We start from the raw sequence: 27,420 nt of genomic DNA on the forward strand, positions 1-27,420 counted from the left end.
GTCACACCCATAGAGACTGTCAGAGGTTCGGACAACAGGCCCTCCGATTTGACACGCTGAACTCTTTCTGAGAAGTAGTTGGTGAACCAGACGAGGAAATCATTTGAGAAACCAAGGCTGTTGATTCTGCCGATAAGAATGTTGTGGTTGACAGAGTCGAAAGCCTTGGCCAGGTTGATGAATACGGCTGCACAGTATTGTCTCTTATCAATGGAGGTTATGATATCGTTTAGGACCTTGAGCGTGGCTGAGGTGCATCCATGACCAGCTCTGAAACCAGAATGCATAGCAGAGAAGGTACGGTGGGATTCGAAATGGTCGGTGAGCTGTTTGTTAATTTGGCTTTTGATGACCTTAGAAAGGCAGGGTAGGATGGCTATAGGTCTGTAGCAGTTTGGGTCTAGATTGTCTCCCCCTTTGAAGAGGGGGATTACCGCGGCAGCTTTTCAATCTTTGGGGATCTCAAACAATACGAAAGATGTTTAACAGGCTAGTAATAGGGGTTGCAACAATTTCGGCTGTAATTTTAGAGAGGGACCAGATTGTCAAGATTTTTTTGGGGGGGGTCCTGATTTTGCAGCTCGTTCAGAACATCAGCTTTATGGATTTGGGTGAAGGAGAAATGGGGGGGGTTTGGGAAAATTGCTGTGGGGGGTGTTGACCAGGGTAGGAGTGGCCAGGTGGTAAGCATGGCCAGCTGTAGAAAAATGATTATTGAAATCCTCAATTATCGTGGATTTATAGGTGGTGACAATGTTTTCTAGCCTCCGTGCAGTGGGCATCTGGGAGGAGGTGCTCTTATTCTCCATGGACATTAGTCTCCCAGAACTTTTTGGCGTTTGTGTTGCAGGATGCAAATTTCTGTTAGGAAAGCGAAGGCTTGCTTTTTCAAAGTGCCTGTGTATATTGGTTCCTAACTTCCCTGAGAAGTTGCATATCGCAGGGTCTATTCGATGCTAATGCAGGATGCTAATGCAGGATGCTAATGCAGGATGCTAATGCAGGATGCTAATGCAGGATGCTAATGCAGGATGCCTTTGTGCTGGTCAAGGGCAGTCAGGTCTGGAGTGAACCAAGGGCTATATCTGTTCCTGGTTCTACATGTTTTTAACGGGGCATGCTTATTTAAGATTGTGAGGAAAGCACTTTTTAAAGAATAACCAGTTATATTCTACTGACGGAATGAGGTCGGAAACACAGTGGTTTAGAGCAACCTTGTTTCTTTTCTATTTGACAGTCTTTTCTTTCTTCTCCACAGGACCTGAATGACTTTAAAGAAGTCACTCAGTGTGTCTTCCCCAGGTAAATACATACTGCTGCGTCAGGGTTTCGGTGGGGCTTCCCTGGGTAAATACATTCTGCTGTGTCAGGGTTTCGGGGGGTCTTCCCCGGGTAAAGGACATACTGCTGTGTCAGGGTTTCGGTGGGTCTTCCCCGGGTAAAGACATACTGCTGCGTCAGGGTTTCGGTGCGTCTTCCCCGGGTAAAGGACATTCTGCTGCGTGAGGGTTTCGGAGGGTCTTCCCCGGGTAAAGACGTACTACTACTATATCTCTATGGGCCGTTCTGGCTCCGACAAGGCTTACCACTACTTTGACCTAACCTCTCTGGGACTCAGTCTATTTATCTGGTGCACTGTTAATCTAGAAACCTCTCCAGTAGCCCAGAGGTTGGAGAGGGGGACCAGCAGCTGGACGAGCCGGCGACACACATGGGAATGAACTGGCAGCTGGAAGGCTGCTGCTCTGATCCCATGTACCATCTCCTGCCGTTGTGCAAGGCACTTAACCCACCAGGTTTTTCACCCAGGAGCTCTGCTCTGCGTCTGACCCGGTGCCCCTCCCCCTCAATGCGGTGCCCCTCCCCCTCAATGCGGTGCCCCTCCCCCTCAATGCGGTGCCCCTCCCCCTCAACGCGGTGCCCCTCCCCCCAATGCGTGTGTATATTTGGTGCTGTTGGTAAAGATAGATGTTCCTCTCTAACCAACGGACCAAGTATCTTCTCTATTGTTTCCTCAGGCTGTTGGACACCAAGCTCATGGCCACTACGCAACCGTTCAAGGTAATACTATTTCAGGTATTTAGATGTCAGGTTAAAGGATGTCATAGCCTCCCGGGTGGTGCAGTGGTTCAGGGCTGTGCCACCAGAGACTCTGGGTTCGCGCCCAGGCTCTGTCGCAACCGGCCGCGACCGGGAGGTCCTTGGGGCGACGCACAATTGGTCTAGCGTCGTCCGGGTTAGGGAGGGTTTGGCCGGTAGGGATATCCTTGTCTCATCGCGCACCAGCGACTCCTGTGGAGAGCCGGGCGCAGTGCGCGCTAACCAAGGTTGCCAGGTGCACGGTGTTTCCTCCGACACATTGGTGGGGCTGGCTTCCGGGTTGGATGTGTTAAGAAGCAGTGCGGCTTGGTTGGGTTGTGTATCGGAGGACGCATGACTTTCAACCTTCGTCTCTCCCGAGCCCGTACGGGAGTTAAAGCGATGAGACAAGATAGTAGCTACTAACAATTGGATACCACGAAATTGGGGAGGAAAAAGGGGGTAAAATTCAACAACAAAAAAGGATGTCATGAAACCCCCTGTGGAAGTCTGAAGAATATTCATTGTGCCTTTTTGTTTTTTTGATCCCTTCTAGGAGTTGATCAACATCACGTCTCTAGCAGAGCTGCAGAAACAGCTGAAAGAGAGCCCCTTCAAATCTCCTAAAGTTGGTAAGAGAACATGACGACGACTACGCCACGTTTAAGGAACAGGAAGTTATTTCAGAAGCTTATCTAACAAAATAACTACATCACATGAACTAAATCATATAGCTTTTAACATAATGGAAATGGTGGTACATTTTGTGTAAAAAAATTCTAACTTAACCTTATATTGTCTATAGTTGAGGACAAGATTCTATAGCAGTGGTTCTCAACCAAGGGTACTAAAGAGCCCCTGGTGGTACTAGACCTATCCACATGGGGTGCTTGAGAAGACCCCTAATACCATAGGCTTACTGTTAAAATGCAAGAGGGAGTACTTCAGGTGTACTCCGGACAGAGGAAATTATACTTGGTATTTTAACCGAGGTTGAACCATTTGATCTATAGGACCTATGTAGATACTGTGATGCAGTGGTATTCAAAGTCGGGGAAGTGACTGCAGTGGGGTCACTTGTTTTTTAGGAGTACAGATTATTGTATGGGACCGTATACTAACAAAAATCTAAGTTTTTATAGTCATTATATTTTGGCGTCGTAAGCAGTAGCAGTGTGGACAAAATCTATGGAAGCAGAGACAGAAAATAATGAGACCTATAACCCTGTTAGCATTTCCCAAACTCAACCCTCGGGACCCCAGGGGGTGCACGGTTTGATGGGTGCACGGTTTGATGGGTGCACGGTTTGATGGGTGCACGGTTTGATGGGTGCACGGTTTGATGGGTGCACGGTTTGATGGGTGCACGGTTTGATGGGTGCACGGTTTGCTTCATGGTTTTTGGCTTCATGGTTTTTGGTTCTCACCCCTACCATAGACTTACACAGTAATTATGACAACTTCCAGAGGACGTCCTCCAACCTATCAGAGCTCATGTATGAAGTGAGCTGACATGTTGTCCATCCAATCAAAGGCTCAGAGAATGTCAGAATCTAGTACTGAAAGTAGAAGCTACAGCTAGCACTGCGGGGAATTTTTGACTCAGAGAAATACAATAGTTGAACGTTTTTGAAGTAATTTCTTCCAAAATAAAGCTAGAGATGAACTATTTTCAGTTTTACTCACATTGCTAGCGAATGCAGTTACCTAGTTTTAGCCTACTGAAACACACTGCTCAAATAGAGGGATGCTATGTTAGCTAGCTGGCTAGGACTTTCCAACACAACACTGGAACTCTTCCAAGTCAAGGTAAACTTTGTTTTACTAATTTATTTGCCACTGGGGCCCGCCAATGTAAGTGCTAAACTGCTTAATGGCTGTACACTGTATCGTTACTGCATGATTGTAGCAGGTTTACTAACGCATTAGTTCTATTGGCTGTGTTGACTATGACGTTACTTAAGCTAATATGGTGACGACGACGAAGTCCTTGTGTAGCGGTTATATGGTATGGCTTGAAGTTTTTTTTTTTGTCGCCTGGTCACACAGCGCATGTGGTGTGCATTGTCCACAAGTGAAGGGATACGGTGAGAGGAGGAGAGCGCATCGATGTGAGAAGGAAAACAACGTGGCTGCTATGAAAGTCAACACGTGATAAGGGGGTGTATTCATTAAACTGATTCTGTCGAACTTTTCTTAAACTGAAGCAAGTGGAACAAAACGAGGTTACAATATACCTGGATTTGTCCAATAGAAACTCTCGTTTGCAACTTGGACTAATGATTACACCCTATATCAGCTTAGATGCAGGCAAGAGTGTGCAAGGCGGTATTGAATGTGTCACGGTCACCTCCAAATGTTTATCTCGACCTGTGTTGCACCTACGTTATAAACTTTAATTCATAGGCAGCAGCGGTATGAGAACCAGCACATTCTTGAGCAATACGTCTTTCCTCAGTAGGAAATCCTCGTCGACCCGCTGTGCTGTGAAACTCGGCATGCTCATGGGGCTGACATCGCTGGTCCAAATGTCGGTCGTGACGCCCATAGCAAGTAGCATACATCATGATGGGTACAGGGACCATTTTGAGTATCATGTCGTAGCCTTGACCTCTCGCTGTTACATAGAACAGGGTGAATGGAAAATGACTGCTAATATGGTGTAATAGAAATAAGGTCAAGCTCATCGGGGGAAAAAACTCTGACTCGTGATAATGGCTTTGTTTGCTCCATAACCTGTTAGTTCATATGCCTCGCCACCGTGCTATTGTAAAGGATGTGAAACGGCTAGCTTAGTTAGCGGTGGTGCTATTGTAACGGATGTGAAACGGCAAGCTTAGTTAGCGGTGGTGCTATTGTAACGGATGTGAAACGGCTAGCTTAGTTAGCGGTGTTCGCGCTAAATAGCGTTTCAATCGGTGACGTCACTTGCTCTGAGACCTTGAAGTAGTGGTTCCACCTTGGTCTGCAAGGGTCGCGGCTTTTGTGGAGTGATGGGTAACGATGCTTCGAGGGGTGACTGTTGTTGATGTGTGCAGAGGGTCCCTGGTTCGCGCCCGGGTATGGGCGAGGGGACGGTCTAAAGTTATACTGTTACACTATATAGGCCGAGACAAGACGGTGGCAGAATGAATTCAAACACCTTTTTTGTTTCATCACAAAACCGGACAGCAACATCTGTCTGATGTCCACAAATAATGTTGTATGTAACAAACAGTTGCTTGACCATGCTGTAGGTCATGTAAGTTAATGTTTCCGACATTTTTTAACGACTATCGATGTCGAAGCACGGAGCGTTACCGCAAGTCTAAAAGAAATCATGAGCTTTCCATCGTGTCCAGCTGTGTATGTAACATTTCACGTAAACCCTGTTTCCCGTCTGCATCGAAGTACCTAGCATCGAGCATGGTGGCAACACAGTAAAGAGGCTCAGAGAATGCCTGTTAAAGAAGTAGTGGTCCTTGTACCTAGCATCGAGCAGGGTGGCGGCACAGTAAAGAGGCTCAGAGAGAATGCCTGTTAAAGAAGTAGTGGTCCTTGTACCTAGCATCTAGCATGGTGGCAACACAGTAAAGAGGCTCAGAGAGAATGCCTGTTAAAGAAGTAGTGGTCCTTGTACCTAGCATCGAGCATGGTGGTGGCACAGTAAAGAGGCTCAGAGAGAATGCCTGTTAAAGAAGTAGTGGTCCTTGTACCTAGCATCGAGCATGGTGGCAACACCGTAAAGAGGCTCAGAGAAAATGCCTGTTAAAGAAGTAGTGGTCCTTGTACCTAGCATCGAGCATGGTGGCAACACAGTAAAGAGGCTCAGAGAGAATGCCACTGAATCGCTTGTTCACAGCCTCGAGTACTGTAAATTAACCCCACGGTCTGTCGGCAGTTTTGTTGAGCAGACGCTTCAATGCCATGACAGAGGGTATCACGTCCACTGCAGACAGGTGATGAGCTTATTTCTCCAGTCAGTAGTTTGAACGGCGCAAGGAGGGTGTTCATGTTTACATGTTCTCAAATGCCATTGAAATGGCTGCAGCGGTATGAGAACCAGCACATTCTTGAGCAATACGTCTTTCCTCAGTAGGAAATCCTCATCGACCCGCTGTGCTGTCAGACTCGGCATGCTCATGGGGCTGACATCGCTGGTCCAAATGTCGGTCTTGACGCCCATAGCAAGTAGCATAATGAATCCCATTATCTTGGCTTTAATGGATTTCGCCTTTGCGTTGTCTCGCTGAAATGTAATTACTCTTTCAAATGTCTGCTCGACTTGAACTTGTTGTGTTGTTGGAAGTGTGCACTTACTGTTCTGCTGTATTCTTCGTGGCGTCGAATAGGACAGGTCTCCATCCATGGCTAATGTAGTGTCTGATTAGAGTAGAATAGGACATGTCTCCTTCCATGGCTAATGTAGTGTCTGATTACAGTAGGACAGGTCTCCGTCCATAGCTAATGTAGTGTCTGATTACAGTATAATAGGACAGGTATCGTCCATGGCTAATGTAGTGTCTGATTACAGTAGAATAGGACAGGTCTCATCCATGGCTAATGTAGTGTCTGATTACAGTAGAATAGGACAGGTCTCGTCCATGGTTAATGTAGTGTCTGATTACAGTAGGACAGGTCTCGTCCATGGCTAATGTAGTTTCTGATTACAGTAGAATAGGACGGGTCTCGTCCATGGCTAATGTAGTGTCTGATTACAGTAGAATAGGACAGGTCTCATCCATGGCTAATGTAGTGTCTGATTACAGTATGGCAGGTCTCATCCATGGCTAATGTAGTGTCTGATTACAGTATGGCAGGTCTCATCCATGGCTAATGTAGTGTCTGATTACAGTATGGCAGGTCTCATCCATGGCTAATGTAGTGTCTGATTACAGTAGAATAGGACAGGTCTCATCCATGGCTAATGTAGTGTCTGATTACAGTAGAATAGGACAGGTCTCATCCATGGCTAATGTAGTGTCTGATTACAGTAGAATAGGACAGGTCTCATCCATGGCTAATGTAGTGTCTGATTACAGTAGAATAGGACAGGTCTCCGTCCATGGCTAATGTAGTGTCTGATTACAGTAGAATAGGGCAGGTCTCATCCATGGCTAATGTAGTGTCTGATTACAGTAGGGCAGGTCTCATCCATGGCTAATGTAGTGTCTGATTACAGTAGAATAGGACAGGTCTCATCCATGGCTAATGTAGTGTCTGATTACAGTAGGGCAGGTCTCATCCATGGCTAATGTAGTGTCTGATTACAGTAGAATAGGGCAGGTCTCATCCATGGCTAATGTAGTGTCTGATTACAGTAGAATAGGGCAGGTCTCATCCATGGCTAATGTAGTGTCTGATTACAGTAGAATAGGACGGGTCTCGTCCATGGCTAATGTAGTGTCTGATTACAGTAGAATAGGGCAGGTCTCGTCCATGGCTAATGTAGTGTCTGATTACAGTAGAATAGGGCAGGTCTCATCCATGGCTAATGTAGTGTCTGATTACAGTAGAATAGGGCAGGTCTCATCCATGGCTAATGTAGTGTCTGATTACAGTAGAATAGGACAGGTCTCATCCATGGCTAATGTAGTGTCTGATTACAGTATGGCAGGTCTCATCCATGGCTAATGTAGTGTCTGATTACAGTAGAGTAGGACAGGTCTCATCCATGGCTAATGTAGTGTCTGATTACAGTAGAATAGGACAGGTCTCATCCATGGCTAATGTAGTGTCTGATTACAGTAGGACAGGTCTCATCCATGGCTAATGTAGTGTCTGATTACAGTAGAATAGGACAGGTCTCATCCATGGCTAATGTAGTGTCTGATTACAGTAGAATAGGACGGGTCTCGTCCATGGCTAATGTAGTGTCTGATTACAGTAGAATAGGACAGGTCTCATCCATGGCTAATGTAGTGTCTGATTACAGTATGGCAGGTCTCATCCATGGCTAATGTAGTGTCTGATTACAGTAGAATAGGACAGGTCTCATCTATGGATAATGTAGTGTCTGATTACAGTACAATAGGACAGGTCTCATCTATGGCTAATGTAGTGTCTGATTACAGTAGAATAGGACAGGTCTCATCCATGGCTAATGTAGTGTCTGATTACAGTAGAATAGGACAGGTCTCATCCATGGCTAATGTAGTGTCTGATTACAGTAGGGCAGGTCTCATCCATGGCTAATGTAGTGTCTGATTACAGTAGAATAGGACAGGTCTCATCCATGGCTAATGTAGTGTCTGATTACAGTAGGGCAGGTCTCATCCATGGCTAATGTAGTGTCTGATTACAGTAGAATAGGACAGGTCTCATCCATGGCTAATGTAGTGTCTGATTACAGTAGGGCAGGTCTCATCCATGGCTAATGTAGTGTCTGATTACAGTAGAATAGGACAGGTCTCATCCATGGCTAATGTAGTGTCTGATTACAGTAGAATAGGGCAGGTCTCGTCCATGGCTAATGTAGTGTCTGATTACAGTAGAATAGGGCAGGTCTCGTCCATGGCTAATGTAGTGTCTGATTACAGTAGGGCAGGTCTCATCCATGACTAATGTAGTGTCTGATTACAGTAGAATAGGACAGGTCTCATCCATGGCTAATGTAGTGTCTGATTACAGTAGAATAGGACAGGTCTCATCCATGGCTAATGTAGTGTCTGATTACAGTAGAATAGGACAGGTCTCCATCCATGGCTAATGTAGTGTCTGATTACAGTAGGACAGGTCCCGTCCATGGCTAATGTAGTGTCTGATTACAGTAGATTAGGACAGGTCTCATCCATGGCTAATGTAGTGTCTGATTACAGTAGAATAGGACAGGTCTCGTCCATGGTTAATGTAGTGTCTGATTACAGTAGGACAGGTCTCCGTCCATGGCTAATGTAGTGTCTGATTACAGTAGAATAGGACAGGTCTCGTCCATGGCTAATGTAGTGTCTGATTACAGTAGGACAGGTCTCGTCCATGGCTAATGTAGTGTCTGATTACAGTAGGACAGGTCTCGTCCATGGCTAATGTAGTGTCTGATTACAGTAGGACAGGTCTCATCCATGGCTAATGTAGTGTCTGATTACAGTAGAATAGGACAGGTCTCATCCATGGCTAATGTAGTGTCTGATTACAGTAGGACAGGTCTCCGTCCATGGTTAATGTAGTGTCTGATTACAGTAGGACAGGTCTCGTCCATGGTTAATGTAGTGTCTGATTTATCCCTGCTTCTTTCCTCCGTGGCCCAGTGACGGCGGAGGGGTTCCCCAGCTACGATACAGCCCAGGAACAGCTCCACGAGGCGGGCTACGATGCCTTCATCACTGGTCTCTGCTTCATCTCCATGGCCAACTACCTAGGTACTGCCTTTTACACTGTGTACTGCTATGGGTACTGCCTTTTACACTGTGTACTGCTATGGGTACTGCCTTCTACACTGTGTACTGCTATGGGTACTGCCTTCTACACTGTGTACTGCTATGGGTACTGCCTTCTACACTGTGTACTGCTATGGGTACTGCCTTCTACACTGTGTACTGCTATGGGTACTGCCTTCTACACTGTGTACTGCTATGGGTACTGCCTTCTACACTGTGTACTGCTATGGGTACTGCCCTAATACACTGTGTACTGCCATTTACACTGTACTGCTATGTGTACTGCCATTTACACTGTGTACTGCTATGGGTACTACCTGCTACACTGTGTACTGCTATGGGTGCTACACTGTGTACTGCTATGGGTGCTACACTGTGTACTGCTATGGGTGCTACACTGTGTACTGCTATGGGTGCTACACTGTGTACTGCTATGGGTGCTACACTGTGTACTGCTATGGGTGCTACACTGTGTACTGCTATGGGTGCTACACTGTGTACTGCTATGGGTGCTACACTGTGTACTGCTATGGGTGCTACACTGTGTACTGCTATGGGTGCTACACTGTGTACTGCTATGGGTGCTACACTGTGTACTGCTATGGGTGCTACACTGTGTACTGCTATGGGTGCTACACTGTGTACTGCTATGGGTGCTACACTGTGTACTGCTATGGGTGCTACACTGTGTACTGCTATGGGTGCTACACTGTGTACTGCTATGGGTGCTACACTGTGTACTGCTATGGGTGCTACACTGTGTACTGCTATGGGTGCTACACTGTGTACTGCTATGGGTGCTACACTGTGTACTGCTATGGGTGCTACACTGTGTACTGCTATGGGTGCTACACTGTGTACTGCTATGGGTGCTACACTGTGTACTGCTATGGGTGCTACACTGTGTACTGCTATGGGTGCTACACTGTGTACTGCTATGGGTGCTACACTGTGTACTGCTATGGGTGCTACACTGTGTACTGCTATGGGTGCTACACTGTGTACTGCTATGGGTGCTACACTGTGTACTGCTATGGGTGCTACACTGTGTACTGCTATGGGTGCTACACTGTGTACTGCTATGGGTGCTACACTGTGTACTGCTATGGTGCTACACTGTGTACTGCTATGGGTGCTACACTGTGTACTGCTATGGGTGCTACACTGTGTACTGCTATGGGTGCTACACTGTGTACTGCTATGGGTGCTACACTGTGTACTGCTATGGGTGCTACACTGTGTACTGCTATGGGTGCTACACTGTGTACTGCTATGGGTGCTACACTGTGTACTGCTATGGGTGCTACACTGTGTACTGCTATGGGTGCTACACTGTGTACTGCTATGGGTGCTACACTGTGTACTGCTATGGGTGCTACACTGTGTACTGCTATGGGTGCTACACTGTGTACTGCTATGGGTGCTACACTGTGTACTGCTATGGGTGCTACACTGTGTACTGCTATGGGTGCTACACTGTGTACTGCTATGGGTGCTACACTGTGTACTGCTATGGGTGCTACACTGTGTACTGCTATGGGTGCTACACTGTGTACTGCTATGGGTGCTACACTGTGTACTGCTATGGGTGCTACACTGTGTACTGCTATGGGTGCTACACTGTGTACTGCTATGGGTGCTACACTGTGTACTGCTATGGGTGCTACACTGTGTACTGCTATGGGTACTGCCTTCTACACTGTGTACTGCTGGCCTGTGGCGCTAACCCTACGGCGCTGGCCAAAAGTCTGCTCTCCTTCGTTCTCTCCTGTGGTCAAAGATGTCAATTGATGTCAGATGTCAGCCACCTTTTGAGGATAGTGAAGTGTATCCTACCCTAAGTCCTTCATGGAGGAGTCGATCTGCCACCACAGCTTTTTGAGTCAGGTGTTGTCGGAGGAGACGAGCATGTTCTCACTTAAAAACAATAAGTAGCATGTTTTTATCTATAAAAAGTATTGCGCAACTTAATTTGTTTTCATCACATACATTTTTCTTTTGAGATCCATCCCATGTAAACGTCATTTGCCAAATGTGGTGCTACTGGAGGACTCAATTTCCATCCACGTTCCCTCATCGCTGCCTCTCCTCGATTTTGACCTCGGACCTTTTTTCAAAAGGAGGCGTGAGAGGAGGCGGGAGTTGAGAAAAGGCCATCTCCATGGTAACACTACTGGGGGAACAGTTCCATGGACAGCTTTGAATCGCTCTCTGATGCCGTGTAGACTATAGCAGTAGCTGCTGTGATATGCCTATGGTCATCGTGGCTGTTTCTCAATCTTTTAAAACTTTCTCTTTCCTTCTCAAGGTACTTTCCTGACTCCCCCCAGAGCCCACATCCCATCCCAATCGAAACTCATCCAACCCTTCGTCAACAAGTAAGATCTCGGTTCTCTCCCCTTCAGTTTCTTTACCTCTCCTACGGGGGGGACTCGTGTATATATCCCTTACCTCAGCATGTCTTAGTGTAGTTATAACACATCTGTCAGCTGTATGAAGCGTTATAATGCTTCGTTGACGTCTCGTGTTTTCGCCAGACTGTTCCTGATGAGGATCATAGATATTCCCTACCTCAACATCAGTGGACCAGACCGTGAGTAGTTCAATGGGATACTATAGAACACAGTATTAGTAGTTCAATGGGATACTATATAACACAGTATGAGTGGTTCAATGGGATACTATATACTGTACAACACAGTATTAGTGGTTCAATGGGATACTATATACTGTACAACACAGTAGTATTAGTAGTTCAATGTGATACTATATAGTGTACATCACCATGTCCTACAGCACAGCAGTATTAGACACTACCTCGTCTGCATATAGTCGGCAGCCGAAGGAAAACGGAGAGGATTTATTAAAGATGGCATGTAGAAATGGGCCGTGGCAACGATGTACACAAACCATCGGTCAGTGGTGACTGAGAACGTTCCTTGTTCCCCTTTTTCTCCCCCTCTGCACCCCCCCCCTCTCCTCTGCCTCTCCTCCTCTGCCCCCCCCCCCCCTTCTCCTCTGCCTCTCCTCCTCTGCCCCCCCCCCCCCCCCCTTCTCCTCTGCCTCTGCCTCTGCCCCCCCCCCCCCTGCAGTCCAGCCCAAGAGGGATCATGTTCTGTACGTTACCTTCCCTAAGGAGTGGAAGACCAGTGACCTCTACCAGCTGTTCAGTGCCTTTGGTAAGACCCACCACATAATATGATGATGATCTATATCACTACTGACCGGGCCAGGTCACTACCGCCGACTGGGCCACCACACCAGGACACCTTTTTAATTTCCATGTCTTCCCGCATGTCTCCTAGGTAACATCCAGGTGTCGTGGATTGATGACACGTCAGCGTTTGTATCTCTGAGTCAGACGGACCAGGTACAGATCGGTGAGTACTGGCCTATCCATAAGCCTCTTCCCTCGGCCCTGTGCCCTATATAGTGCGCTACGTTTGACCCAGAGACCAGCCCTGTTCCCTATATAGTGCGCTACGTTTGACCCAGAGACCGGCCCTGTTCCCTATATAGTGTGCTACGTTTGACCCAGAGACCGGCCCTGTTCCCTATATAGTGTGCTACGTTTGACCCAGAGACCGGCCCTGTTCCCTATATAGTGCGCTACGTTTGACCCAGAGACCGGCCCTGTTCCCTATATAGTGCGCTACGTTTGACCCAGAGACTAGCCCTGTTCCCTATATAGTGCGCTACGTTTGACCCAGAGACCAGTACTTGACTTTGGCCGGAGCTCACATGATGGGAGTACCGGGCCAGCAGCACCTCAAATGTTCCACATCTTTATTCTGACCCCGACTCCCGTTCCCCCTCTGTGACCAGCGATGAACACCAGTCGCTATGCGGAGAGCTACCGTATCCAGACGTATGCAGAGTATGTCCAGGGCAGGCAGCAGGTCAGGGAGAGCCAGGGCCATTCTACCCAGTCCTGGGACGAGGACGGCTGGGTTAAACCGCACTACACCTCCCCCTCTACAGTTGGTGCTGGTCCTACTGGCTACAGCTACGGTCACAACAGGTACACGCCTTTCACACAGACACACTGACACACACACTGAGACACACACACACTGAGACGCGCGTGCGCGCACGCACTCACACACACACACACTTCATTCGATGGACTTTTAATGGAAGAGGGTTGTTGAAAGGCGTCTTGTCCATTAAAATGTCCCTGTTCTCTTATTAAAAGAAGTTAAGGATGTTCTACAAGGTCACCATGGAGTCTCTAAGGCAGGTTGATGTTTTAAATGTGGCTGCCGGTCCGTGTGTTGTGGGCGTCAGGCCGTCGTTGGGGAAACGCTGCGTCAGTCCGATCCAGGAGGAGCAGCCTACGGAGGGAGAGGCTCAGAGATCACACGCTGACGGATGGAGTGGCTACACGCACTCTCACACACACCCCGACACGGGCAGCAAGAAGATCAGGACCGACGGTAAGGACACACACACACACACACACTCCGACACGGGCAGCAAGAAGATCAGGACCGACGTCTCTAGGGGTTTGTGGGTTTGATCTGGTGTCTCTAGGGGTTTGTGGGTTTGATCTGTGGTGTCTCTAGGGGTGTGTGGGTTTGATCTGTGGTGTCTCTAGGGGTGTGTGGGTTTGATCTGTGGTGTCTCTAGGGGTGTGTGGGTTTGATCTGTGGTGTCTCTAGGGGTGTGTGGGTTTGATCTGTGGTGTCTCTAGGGGTGTGTGGGTTTGATCTGTGGTGTCTCTAGGGGTGTGTGGGTTTGATCTGTGGTGTCTCTAGGGGTGTGTGGGTTTGGTCTGTGGTGTCTCTAGGGGTGTGTGGGTTTGGTCTGTGGTGTCTCTAGGGGTGTGTGGGTTTGGTCTGTGCTGTCTCTAGGGGTGTGTGGGTTTGGTCTGTGCTGTCTCTAGGGGTGTGTGGGTTTGGTCTGTGCTGTCTCTAGGGGTGTGTGGGTTTGGTCTGTGCTGTCTCTAGGGGTGTGTGGGTTTGGTCTGTGCTGTCTCTAGGGGGTGTGGTGCTGTCTCTAGGGGGTGTGGTGCTGTCTCTAGGGGTGCGGTGGTGTCTCTAGGGGTGCGTGGGTCATCTGTGGTCTGGTGTCTCTAGGGGTGCGTGGAGCTGGTCTGTGTTGTCTCTAGGGGTGCGTGGAGCTGATCTGTGGTGTCTCTAGGGGTGTGTGGGTTTGATCTGTGGTGTCTCTAGGGATGTGTGGGTTTGGTCTGTGGTGTCTCTAGGGGTGCGGTGGTGTCTCTAGGGGTGCGGTGGTGTCTCAGGGGTGCGTGGAGCTGATCTGTGGGTCTGTTGTCTCTAGGGGTGCGTGGAGCTGATCTGTGGGTCTGTGTTGTCTCTAGGGGTGCGTAGAGCTGATCTGTGGGTCTGTGTTGTCTCTAGGGGTGCGGGAGCTGATCTGTGGGTCTGTGTTGTCTCTAGGGGTGCGTAGAGCTGATCTGTGGGTCTGTGTTGTCTCTAGGGGTGCGTAGAGCTGATCTGTGGGTCTGTGTTGTCTCTAGGGGTGCGGGAGCTGATCTGTGGGTCTGTGTTGTCTCTAGGTGTGCGGGATATGATCTGTGGGTCTGTGTTGTCTCTAGGGGTGTGTGGATCTGATCTGTGGGTCTGTGTTGTCTCTAGGGGTGTGTGGATCTGATCTGTGGGTCTTGTCTCTAGGGGTGTGTGGATCTGATCTGTGGGTCTTGTCTCTAGGGGTGTGTGGATCTGATCTGTGGTCTGTCTCTAGGGGTGTGGATCTGATCTGTGGGTCTGTTGTCTCTAGGGGTGTGTAGAGCTGATCTGTGGGTCTGTGTTGTCTCTAGGGGTGTGTGTACGGACGTATGCAGGAGTAGTGGACAGTAAGACGTCAGAAGGCTGGCTGAAAACTCAGTAAGTAAACATGTGTACAGTTGAACTCCAGTACTTTCAGTCCTTCAGTCCTTAAAACTTGGAAAAACTACCTGGGTGTTCATTGAAGGAAGTTACGCCTGTGATTTGGTTGCTGTTTCCTGTAGGTCTGAGTCTGATTCGTCGAGCATGAGTCCGATCCAGGAAGAGGCGGGGTCGGAGGCGGGAGACGACGCTAGTGATCCGGCGGCGGGCGAATGGCAACAGCCTTCAACCATTCAGAGCAAGAAGAGCCGCAAGAACAACAGGATGAGGAAGACTGATGGTGAGACGAGTGAGAGCCACGCTTGTGTTCTAACGACCGAACGACTAAAAAGCACCTTAAGGAAATGCAGAGCTACAAAAAATGTCCAGTTTCGTCCCCCTCAGGTTCTCTAGCAGGTTATTCCAGAGGCTGGGGTATAGTTACTACAGGCTGCCTCTCCATGCCTCTTGGTCCCCCTCAGGTTCTCTAGCAGGTTATTCCAGATGCTGGGGTATAGTTACTACAGGCTGCCTCTTGGTCCCCCTCAGGTTCTCTAGCAGGTTATTCCAGATGCTGGGGTATAGTTACTACAGGCTACCTCTTGGTCCCCCTCAGGTTCTCTAGCAGGTTATTCCAGAGGCTGGGGTATAGTTACTACAGGCTACCTCTTGGTTCCCCTCAGGTTCTCCAGCAGGTTATTCCAGATGCTGGGGTATAGTTACTACAGGCTACCTCTTGGTCCCCCTCAGGTTCTCTAGCAGGTTATTCCAGATGCTGGGGTATAGTTACTACAGGCTGCCTCGCCATGCCTCTTGGTCTGAGGCTTTGGGAGAGTTAAAAGGCCAGAGGACCTGAGGGACCTGCTGTGGGTACATCACTTAAAAGCATGTCTGATCTGTATTGAGGTGCACAAATCATGGATTGATTTTAAAAATCAATAGAAGAATCTGAAAGTTTTTAATAAACTCGCAGCCAGTGCAGAGACCCTTTTTAAAATGGTGTAAAATGTGTTCTCGTCAGTACCCACGCTGCAGAGACCTTTTAAACCGGTGTAAAGTGTGTTCTCCTCAGTACCCACGCTGCAGAGACCTTTTAAACCGGTGTAAAGTGTGTTCTCCTCAGTACCCACGCTGCAGTGTTCTGTATATGGTTTTGCAGTTGACCAATGTCTTTCTCGGGTCGACCAGACAGGAGAGCATTACAGCAGTCAAGCCTGCTGGTAATAAAAAGGATTAAAAATAAAAAGGATATCTCTTATATCAAGGTTCCTTTACTGCTGGTGAATTCAAAATGTGTGGCCAGATTTTCTCTTGTTTTCGGCTCCAGTAATAAGAACTTCGGGTCTTGATTTATCTGGAGGAAGTCGAACTGTCTAAATTATTTCAAAATCACTAAATAGTCGAATTTATCTGTGGAGGGAACATCCTCTGGTGCCAGACCCTGATAAGTTGGAACCTAACAGCTTGGCTGTGCGTTTGCTATCTGCTCTATATTGGAACAGTGGTCCGTATCATCACCAGGACAACGAAACACCAGTGGTGTTCCTCAGGTTGACTGACTGGGAACTGTCTCTCTCGTCTTTCCCTCCCTCTAGGTGCAGAGACGACGTCTACTCTGTTCGACGTACCTCAGGTCTGGTAGCGATGGAACCCGAGATCCTGGCTCCTTACCACCTGGGTTCCTACTTCCTACCCCTGGCCACTTGACTCCTACCCCCTAGGACCGGGTTTGGAACGAGGCCTGAAGTTTCAACCAGCTGCACTTATCTGACTGGCTGAGAGAAACGAAGCCATAAATCATGATGATAGGAGTCCGCAGCATGTGGTATAGCAGGATATTCTTTAGGAAAGAAAAAAACGGTCCCAAATGGCACCCTAATCCGTATATAGTACACTACTTTTAACTACGGCCAATAGAGCTCTGGTTCAAAGTAGTGCACTATGGATATGTCCCAAATGGCACCCTAATCCGTATATAGTACACTACTTTTAACTACGGCCAATAGAGCTCTGGTTCAAAGTAGTGCACTATGGATTGTTGTGTCCCAAATATTTTTTTCACTGCTTTTTTTGTTGTTGCTCGCACTGTTTTTCATTTCTGATTGATTGATAAATCCCCTGTATCGTGATGGATTAGGTAGTTACCACTCTGCATGTTGTGGCGCTACTGACAGCTGTTCAGTACAGAGAGAGAGAGAACTCACACCCAGGCTCTACTCGCCTAACCCACCAGGCTCTGAAATGGCAGCTTGATCTCTGTTCCACTACTCTTAACCAGGGTCTATATCGCTCTGGTCAAAACTAGTGCTCTATATAGGGGGATGGGGGCCATTTGGTTCACAGCCTGATCTCTGTTCCACTACTCTTAACCAGGGTCTATATCGCTCTGGTCAAAACTAGTGCTCTATATAGGGGGATGGGGGCCATTTGGTTCACAGCCTGATCTCTGTTCCACTACTCTTAACCAGGGTCTATAGCGCTCTGGTCAAAACTAGTGCTCTATATAGGGGGATGGGGGCCATTTGGTTCACAGCCAGGGTCTGTGTTCCATGAGTATCAACGTTTATAGTATATTCATCTAGAAATACACTATCTAGATTTGATGCGTGTCTTTGTCCTATAGAAGAGGGAATCGTTTCATGGTGTGGTGTGTGTATTTTCTACGTTGTATCATCCTGAACACCAGGCCAGGCTCGTTGTTCCACGACCTCCTAGTTACTGTCACCGAGTCTGAAATCTTTCCCCTCACTGTGTCTGTTACTGGTGCCAAACCGGTTTAGTTTTAACCGTAAAAAAATGTTGCCTCCGTGACCCGTTCATCGTGAACCATCATTAAGTGTCTCTTAAACCCCCCCCCCCCCCCCCCTCCCCAATGCCACTGGACTGATGCTAGTGTAACACTGTCCTGGTGCTGTAGCCCTCTCCTCCCCCCTCCCCAATGCCACTGGACTGATGCTAGTGTAACACTGTCCTGGTGCTGTAGCCCTCTCCTCCCCCCTCCCCAATGCCACTGGACTGATGCTAGTGTAACACTGTCCTGGTGCTGTAGCCCTCCCCTCCCCCCTCCCCAATGCCACTGGACTGATGCCAGTGTAACACTGTCCTGGTGCTGTAGTAGGATTTTAAATATAGTTTAAATAACTTCCTTTTTAAAAGAAATATGTATAAAGGTCAAGCCCCTCCCCTCATTTTATAGATCCTGCTAGAACCTTCTCTAATGGTGTGTCCTAAATGGCTCCCTGTATAGTGCAGTGTCCTAAATGGCTCCCTGTATAGTGCAGTGTCCTAAATGGCTCCCTGTATAGTGCAGTGTCCTAAATGGCTCCCTGTATAGTGCAGTGTCCTAAATGGCTCCCTGTATAGTGCAGTGTCCTAAATGGCTCCCTGTATAGTGCAGTGTCCTAAATGGCTCCCTGTGTAGTGCAGTGTCCTAGGGAATAGGGCCCTGTGTAGTGCAGTGTACTAGGGAATAGGGCCCTGTGTAGTGCAGTGTACTAGGGAATAGGGCCCTGTGTAGTGCAGTGTACTAGGGAATAGGGCCCTGTGTAGTGCAGTGTACTAGGGAATAGGGCCCTGTGTAGTGCAGTGTACTAGGGAATAGGGCCCTGTGTAGTGCAGTGTACTAGAAAGGGAATAGAGAGCCATTTTGTGAAACAACAAGAGGTGTGGTTGGTCTTTTCCCTACAACAGACAGTCTAGTGGCATTATTATTTTTGTATGGACGACTTTTTTGTTGTGGCGTTTAAATGTCTTTTATTTTTGGGGTCTTTACTTTCCCCTCGTTGTAAACGTCCTCCCTTTGCAACTGTGTCAAATATTGTATCAATGCAAAACGTGTCAACGTTAAAGAATACGCTGTTTTTGTATGAAAAATGTCGCAACAAATATTTCCTTATGAACAGGAACAATTAAAGAACGTTTCTTAGTAATCCAGTGTTTTTCCTTTTTTCATCTATTTAGTAGTGTTCTGTATCCATGGCAACGTTACAGTACTAAATAGATCCGACAGCGACGGCTGAGATGTAACGTTGCCGTGGATACAGAACAGTACTAAATAGATCCGACAGCGATGGCTGAGATGTAACGTTGCCGTGGATACAGAATCTCAGCTGTCGGTGTAGGATCTATTTAGTAGTGTTCTATATCCTTGGCAACGTTGCAGTACTAAATAGATCCTACACGATGGCTGAGATGTAACGTTGCCATGGATACAGAACAGTAATGTCATGTCTCAGCTGTCGGTGTAGGAGTTTTCTTATTGTTCAGTTTTTGTATTTTTTTCCCCAACACAAACATGTATAGACAGATCCACATCACCTACGTCTTGACAATTATAATCAAACCTTAAGGTATCATGTGTTTTTTATTAGAAATGAGCTCCAGTCAGTTTATCCTTCAATTTCTAGAAGTTGTAGATGTTTTTTCTAAATGTCTTGTCAGTTTGCCTGTGAAGTGCCAACCCTGGTCATGGATATGCTGGCGCAGACCAGATCACAATTTAAATGATTCTTACGTCGTTGCCAATGAAAGCGCCCAACTGCCTGGCATTTCAGGCTAGAACGCCAGGAGCAATTATATCTGGACAGTGTTAGTCTGAATGACATGTATATAATTATACAACTGCCTGGCACTTCAGGCTAGAACGCCAGGAGCAATTATATCTGGACAGTGTTAGTCTGAATGACATGTATATAATTATACAACTGCCTGGCACTTCAGGCTAGAACGCCAGGAGCAATTATATCTGGACAGTGTTAGTCTGAATGACATGTATATAATTATACAACTGCCTGGCACTTCAGGCTAGAACGCCAGGAGCAATTATATCTGGACAGTGTTAGTCTGAATGACATGTATATAATTATACAACTGCCTGGCACTTCAGGCTAGAAAGCCAGGAGCAATTTTATCTGGACAGTGTTAGTCTGAATGACGTGTATATAATTATCTAACTGCACCTCCAATTAATACGCTTCATGTCAAATTCAAATCAAATGTATTTATATATCCCTTCGTACATCAGCTGATATCTCAAAGTGCTGTACAGAAACCCAGCCTAAAACCCCAAACAGCAAGCAATGCAGGTGTAGAAGCACGGTGGCTAGGAAAAACTCCCTAGAAAGGCCAAAACCTAGGAAGAAACCTAGAGAGGAACCAGGCTGAGGGGTGGCCAGTCAATAAATAATAAGAATTTATCATTTATTTTAATAATATTAACATAATAATCACAGGCAGAACTGTTTAAACTGGAGCAGCAGCACGGCCAGGTGGACTGGGGACAGCAAGGAGTCACCATGCCAGGTCGTCCTGATGTCCATATTGATCATCTCTGGCTCTGCTGTAAAACTCTCCACTGACCAGACAGTCAAATAACTGAAGACAAAAACTACAACATCAGCATTCAGTTCAAACAGGTTTACTGTCAAGGTTTCCATGAGACTCAAACAGCCTTTTGAAACACACACAACATTCATCAATATCATCTGCCAAAGTATTTGACACTTAGGCCTAGATTCAATGAGATCGTCAACCGACATAGCAGATGTTTTGGTGGCTTCTGAGAGGGAACTGTTGGAGCTGTCGACTATACATAGAAAGAATACACTCAGATTTAAAAATCATTCAACTGGCTGTAGATCACATCACATTTCAGTGTTCCAAGGGCTGCGTGGGATTTCTGTGACTGTGCAAAACCGATTGCAATGTCCGCTTGAGGTATAATGCCAGGAGACGCTTATGGATTTGACAGCTCTAACGCAGTACTCCCTCCGACACCACTAAAGTGGATCTGATCGAAATAGAGTCCAAAAAATTTAAACCCAATTTGTTTTTTGCTATACACAACTGTGAAACATGTCAATATACTATTAATTCATTGAGTCTCTTAGGTATGTGTGTGGTGGATGGGCGCTTGTTTCTAATTGTCTTGTTTCTTGGTGTGTAACTAAAGAGTTGTGGAAATGTTATCTTGAAGGACAAAGAACAGTCAATCAATAAATGAATCCATTTTTAAATCCAATGGTTGTAAACGGTAGCTGTGTAAAATGCTATGGGCAGCTTTCTGTTGCCATGCCTATGAATTTGAGGTTGTTTTCCCCCCATTCCCATCCCTCAGCTTTCTGTTGCCATGTCTATGAATTTGAGGTTGTTTTCCCCCCATTCCCATCCCTCAGCTTTCTGTTGCCATGTCTATGAATTTGAGGTTGTTTTCCCCCCATTCCCATCCCTCAGCTTGTTTATACCGAAGATGGAGTGTTGATCATCATCATCTTGGTGTTTTCAACCAAATTATCTTTGGTTGAAAGAATGATCTTCTCATGCTCTTGGTGCAATTACTCTTTTAAAAAATATATATATTATGTTATATAATTGAGAAAAGTCTCAATACAACACACAACGGAACAAAATTGCTTTAATTAAAGCAGAATTCGCATACTGAAGGTTGACAGTGTGAAGAAGGGGAAAAGCCTGAAGAACTGCTGGCCAAAACAAGACAACACAATCCTATCTGCCCTGTTTAAACGAGGTCCTGGGCTCATCTGACTGGGGGTCAATACTGAGGCCCTGTCTGAGTCTTTATAAAGAGGTCTGAGTCTCTCCAGTCTTGGTCTGAGTCTTTAAAAAGAGGTCCAGGCTTGGTCTGAGTCTTTATAAAGAGGTCTGAGTCTCTTGAGTCTTGGTCTGAGTCTTTATAAAGAGGTCCAGTCTTGGTCTGAGTCTTTATAAAGAGGTCCAGTCTTGGTCTGAGTCTTTATAAAGAGGTCCAGTCTTGGTCTGAGTCTTTATAAAGAGGTCCAGTCTTGGTCTGAGTCTTTATAAAGAGGTCCAGTCTTGGTCTTGGTCAGAGTCTGAGTCAGTATTAGAGTGTTGCGGGTCTTGACTCCATCGCTGCAGTATACCGGACCAATAGGGGGCGCTGTCTCTCCGGTGTGTCTTCTGGTGTTTCGTAAGAGCTCTTTTCTCTGAGAAACACTTGCCACAGTCAGGGCATTGGTACGGCTTTGCTCGAGGGCTCCGGTCTTGACTCAATCTCTGTTTTTTACCAGGCAAAGAGAAAGCAGAGTTGTGTGCCCCTGACCCGTGTGTGTTGCTGTGTGTCTCTGTTCCGTGTGTGTTGCGCTGGTGTTTCTTCATGGCTTTCTTTTCAGTGAAACGCTTCCCGCAGTCGGGGCACTGGTACGGTTTCTCTCCGGTGTGCGTTAGTATGTGTGTTTTCAGCGTATTTGACTGAGAGAAACTCTTGTCACAGTAAGTGCAGTGGTACGGTTTCTCACCTGAGTGTATTAGCCGGTGCCGTATTAAAGATGCACCATGCGAAAACTTCATGTCGCAGACGGAGCATTGGAAAGGTTTATCTCCCGTGTGCACCGTCTGGTGACGTTTCATGTATGACTTCTCAGTGAAGCGTTTGTCGCAATGGGAGCATTGGTAAGGCTTCTCTCCTGTGTGCTTTCGCTCGTGGATTACCAATCTATGCTTTGAATTGAATTCCTGGCCGCAAGTAAGGCACAGGAACGGATTCTTCTCTCTTACTTCCTTGTTCGTTTTTTGATGCTTGGTTCTCTGATGATTTGACAAGGCCTGAACCACCCTGAAGGTCTTCCCGCAGTCGGGGCAAAGGTGCTGTTTCTCCTCGTGAGTCACCACATGTTTCTTCAGCGCTCCAGATTCCATAAAACCTTTTCCACAGACAGAGCAGACGTGCGGCTTCGCTACTTGCTCTCCGTGCTGCGTTTTCTGATGTCTTCTCAAAGCTGAGTGGAAGCCGAAGCTCTTGCCGCAGTCGGCGCAGAGGTGAGGTTTCTCTCCAGTGTGGGTCCGCAGGTGCGTCTCTAACCCTGCCTTAGAAGCCAGCCTCTTCCCACATTGAGGGCATGGCTCAGAGACCTGTGTCTTGCCTACCTTCTCTCCTTTATGTCTTCTAACATGTGTTCTAAGATTCGAAGAGTCGTTAAATTGCTTCCCGCAAAGGGGGCAAATGAAGGGTTTCTCCCCAGTGTGCATACGAAGGTGCCTTTGATAACTACTTGAGTGAGAGAAGCGTTTGTGGCATTGGGAGCAGCGAAATGGTTTCTCCCCGGTATGCGTTCTCTGGTGGCTTGTCAGCCTTTCCTTTGTTGGGAAATGGCGCTTGCATTCAGGGCATTGGAATTGGTCTCTGTTTAAACGATGCAATTTGGAATGATTCGTTAAGGTAAATAAGGATGCAAAAGTCTTTCCACAATCAGAACAGAGGTGAGGTTTCTCTTCCGAATGGATGGCTTGATGTTTTATTAAGTATCCAGAATCTCTAAAGCCTTTCCCACAGACAGAGCACATGTGGGGCTTCGCACTACCTGCTGCGTGAAGTGCCTGATGTCTTTTCAGAGATGACTGAAAAGAGAAACTCTTCCCACAGTCAGCACAGAGGTGGGGTTTCTCTCCAGTGTGGGTTCTTTGATGGGACCTCAAGGCTCCTGGTTGATTAAAGACTTTCCCACACACTGAACATTCGTGCCGTTTCACTCCTCCGTGCTCTGAATGACTAAGTTTCTGATGTTTGGTCAAGGAGGGACGGAAAGCAAAGCTCTTCCCGCAGTCGGGGCAGATGTGAGATTTCTCTACAGTGTGGGTCTTCAGGTGAATCTTTAGTCTTGTCTTGGTTGACAACTTCTTCCCACAGTGAGAACATGGATGAAGGACTGGCTTCTTTACGGTCTCCTCCTGTTCTGAAGAACCAACATTGTTTTTGGAAGGTTTCTCTTTGGAATGTTCTCCGGAGTGAGTTCTTTTCATGTGTTTCTTCAAGTTTCCTGGATCATTAAAAGGCTTGCCACAACGAGGGCAAATGTATGGTTTCTCCCCAGTATGAGTTCTCAGATGCCTCTTAAGACTAGACAATTCCTTGAATCCCTTCCCGCAGTCAGAGCACTGGTGAGGTTTCTCTCCTGTGTGGGTTACCAGGTGCTCCTCCAAAGCCTTCTTTGTGGGAAACTTCTCCCCACAGTGAGGACACGGTTCACGGTAGAGCCTCTCCACACCCAACTTATCTCCTGGGTGAGCTCTCCTAAGGTGTTTCTTCAAGTTTCCTGGATCATTGAAACCTTTCTTACAACGAGGGCAAACGTACGGTTTCTCTCCAGTGTGAGTTAGCAGATGTCTCCTAAGACTGGAATGTGTACTGAATGTCTTTCTGCATTCAGAGCATGTGGTTTCAGAAACATGACATTTCTCTCCAGTATGAGTTTTCAGATGCCTGGTAAGGCTGGAAAATGTACTGAATATTTTTCCACATTCAGCGCATATATTTTTCTGTTTCTCTCCAGTGTGAGTTAGCAGATGTCGCTCCAGAATGTCTTTTGTGGCAAAACTCTTCCCACACTGAGCACAGGAGTTGGTTTTCTTGGAGGTTTTCTGCCCTGGTGTTTTCCTGCAGTCCATCAGCTGCACAGACACCCTCTTCAGACCCCAAATTAAGGCGGTACCGGGAGAGGCACGACACAGGGTCTTCGGTGGGTGACGTTTGTCCTAGAAATCAGAAAAAAAAGACTTAATTAATCAGGATGGGAAACCCATTCTCCTGCCTCTCAATGAACTTTGATGTCTTTCAGTACCTTGATTACTCAACCTCATCCTTCTCAATAAAGGAGAAAGTCTAAGAGGAAGAACAACCAATATTCTCCCAAAGCCTTGCATAAGTTGTTGAGAAATCAATGAAAGCAATTGAGAAACAAACTAAATACTCACTTTCTGACTGTGAAAAATAAATACTCACTTTCTGACTGTGAAAAATAAATACTCACTTTCTGACTGGGAAAATAAATATTCACCTTCTGCTCTGGTGTATGCTTCTCTGGAGATAACTCCACCTCCAGCCCATCCCTGACCTCCCTGTCCAATTCTTCATCGCAGTCTGCAGCATCACAATCATCGGACTGGCTGGGACTCGTGGACTCTGCCTCCAGCCCATTGTTAGGCAACCAATCCGTGTCCCCTGCGTCACAGTCTGCAGCGTCATTATCATCATCAGATTGGCTGGGACTCATGGGCTCCACCTCCAACATGTTGCTAGGTAACCCAGCCCCTCCCTCTCCATTCCATTCTCGATCGCAGTCTACAGGATCATCTTCATCGGCTTTGCTGGGACTCACGGGTGCACCACTAGCATCCTCCAGCATCCTTCTGATGTCCTCTTTCAGTTGGATTAACCAAGACATTCCCTGCTCCTCTGATTTCATTGAATCCGTATTGTCCCACATTTCCTCCATGACTTTACGCCGCAACGAGCGGTGATCGATTCCTTTAACTTCGGATGCATCTTGGCCATAACGTTCACAAAGGGAGCGTAAATTGTCCTCCGTTAAATTCCATAAACTCTTTTCGATTTCATCCATCAATGTTCCCTTCTTTTGACTCATATTGTCTGTCGAGTTAGAATGTTTCTTGGTACAAAAAAAACAGCAATAATAAATAAACCTAGTTATTGAATGGAGCTGTCACAAGTTTGAGGTGTCTCTCCTCCCGCTGGGCACAGACGTCAATTCAAGGTCTATTCCATGTTGGTTCAAAGTAATTGAATTAAAATGATGTGAAAACAACGCCGATTCAATCAGTGTGTGCCAAGAGGGCTGTGTTTATTCACAAGTCTTCTAGAACTGGAGTCTCATAACACCAGATCTTGTATGGTCACCTGTGTACATAGGAGGATATGGAGTGAAACAACTGTTTGTACCATTCAATATCTACATGTATATTTCGATTCTATTTTTGTCAAGTGTGTCAAATATTTACCTTTTGTATAATGAATTTGTATCTTTAGTTAATAGAACAATATCAGTGACACATTTATTTACCGATTTAATGACATTTCAATGTTCCCATGAGGGATTTTATTTTGAAGGATCCAACCCGGAAGTATTATTCCGCTAGCTAACGGGCTAAGAAAAGAGGAACATCAAGTACAACAGTAACTAATTGATTATGCATAGCTACAATCGTTCTGCATGTAGCTACCAGTCAGCAGAAAACAATGCTTGTATTATTATATCGACTCAATTTGAGCACAGCTTCAAATTAGTTAGCAGGACCAATTAGCTAGCTAGCTACCAAGCTAAACAGCAGGTAGCTAGCCAAGCTAACCGTTATGCAAACCTATCAACTAATTACAACGTTTAGACGACCTTTATGACTGTTGGTAGATACCTAATACTTAACTTACCAGCTCGATTTAAGAAAAAATATTTCCCTGTATTTAGCAGTGTAATATTGGCTAGCTTTTCAAACGCGACCTGTTCACGTTCGAGGAGAAAAGAAACAAAGGGGCGGGGACAACAAAGTACGGAGGCTGAGAAAGGACATGACATGAGAGGAGAGCAGTGGTTCTCAAACAGGGGTACTAGGACCACTCCTGCGTTGTCTTGGCTGTGTGCTCAGGGTCGTTGCCCGGTTGGAAGGTGAACCTTCGCCCCAGTCTGAGCTCATGAGTGCTCTGGAGCAGGTTTTCATCAAGGATCTCCCTGTACTTTGCCTCGAGCCTGACTAGTCTACCAGTCACTGCCGCTGAAAAACTTGCCCACAGCATGATGCTGCCACCCTCATGCTTCACCTTAGGGATGGTGCCAGGTTTCCTCCAGGCGTAATACTTGGCATTTAAGCCAAAGAGTTCATTCTTGGTTTCATCAGACAAGAGAATCTCGTTGACTTTTGTCTGTCATGTGACTTTTTACTGAGGAGCTGCTTCTGTCTGGCCACTCCACCATAAAGGCCTGATTTAGCAGAGTGCTCCAGAGATGGTTGTCCTTCTGAAAGTTTCTCCCATCTTCCACAGAGGAACTCTGGAGCTCTGTCAGAGTGACCATCAGGTTCCTTTGTCACCTCCCTGACCAACGCCCTTCTCCCCCAATTTCTCAGTTTGGCTGGACGGCCAGCTCTAAGAAGAGTCTTGGTGGTTCCAAACTTCTTCCATTTAAGAATGATGGAGGCCACTGTGTTCTTGGGGACCTTCAGTGCTGCAGACATTTTTTGGTTCCCTTCCCCAATCCACCTTGTGACCACAGGTGGACTCCAATCAAGTTGTAGATACATCTGACGGATGAGCAATGGAAACAGGAAACAGCACACAAACTCAATTTAGAGTCTCATAGCAAAGGGTCTTAATACGTATGTAAATACTGTAT

At 46.8% G+C, this 27,420-nt stretch overlaps 2 protein-coding genes across 2 annotated transcripts in view; one reads left to right on the forward strand and one right to left on the reverse strand.

Moving 5' to 3' along the window:
- LOC109883572 (poly(A)-specific ribonuclease PARN-like) overlaps nt 1–19,194 on the forward strand; it is a 30,259-nt gene extending 11,065 nt beyond the window's left edge. Inside the window, exons 14-26 of the mRNA XM_031821546.1 lie at nt 1,259–1,302; nt 2,019–2,061; nt 2,636–2,711; nt 9,306–9,416; nt 11,743–11,812; nt 11,972–12,027; nt 12,527–12,613; nt 12,740–12,814; nt 13,260–13,455; nt 13,722–13,870; nt 15,217–15,283; nt 15,409–15,566; nt 16,861–19,194. Coding sequence (XP_031677406.1) covers nt 1,259–1,302; nt 2,019–2,061; nt 2,636–2,711; nt 9,306–9,416; nt 11,743–11,812; nt 11,972–12,027; nt 12,527–12,613; nt 12,740–12,814; nt 13,260–13,455; nt 13,722–13,870; nt 15,217–15,283; nt 15,409–15,566; nt 16,861–16,907 — 1,179 coding nt within the window. The 3' untranslated portion in view covers nt 16,908–19,194. The remainder of the gene's footprint in view (nt 1–1,258; nt 1,303–2,018; nt 2,062–2,635; nt 2,712–9,305; nt 9,417–11,742; nt 11,813–11,971; nt 12,028–12,526; nt 12,614–12,739; nt 12,815–13,259; nt 13,456–13,721; nt 13,871–15,216; nt 15,284–15,408; nt 15,567–16,860) is intronic.
- A 1,168-nt stretch (nt 19,195–20,362) lies between these two features.
- Nucleotides 20,363–26,573, reverse strand: LOC109885689 (zinc finger protein 585A-like). Its single transcript, XM_020477510.2, has 3 exons — nt 26,463–26,573; nt 25,075–25,934; nt 20,363–24,772 (listed from the first exon to the last, which is right to left on the reverse strand). The coding sequence occupies exons 2-3, from the start codon at nt 25,660–25,662 to the stop codon at nt 22,079–22,081; spliced, it is 3,282 nt and encodes a 1,093-aa protein (XP_020333099.2). The 5' UTR covers nt 25,663–25,934; nt 26,463–26,573; the 3' UTR covers nt 20,363–22,078.
- Nucleotides 26,574–27,420: the final 847 nt, after the last annotated feature.

This window comes from Oncorhynchus kisutch, unplaced genomic scaffold, assembly GCF_002021735.2.
Source record: "Oncorhynchus kisutch isolate 150728-3 unplaced genomic scaffold, Okis_V2 scaffold3992, whole genome shotgun sequence".
Taxonomy (NCBI): Eukaryota; Metazoa; Chordata; class Actinopteri; order Salmoniformes; family Salmonidae; genus Oncorhynchus; species Oncorhynchus kisutch.

Coding starts and splice junctions, on each gene's coding strand:
- LOC109885689 (XM_020477510.2), bottom strand. CDS start 25,662: ATGAGTCAAAAGAAGGGAACATTGATGGATGAAATCGAAAAGAGTTTA. Junction 24,773..25,074: donor AGCATACACCAGAGCAGAAG/GTGAATATTTAT, acceptor TCTGATTTCTAG/GACAAACGTCACCCACCGAA.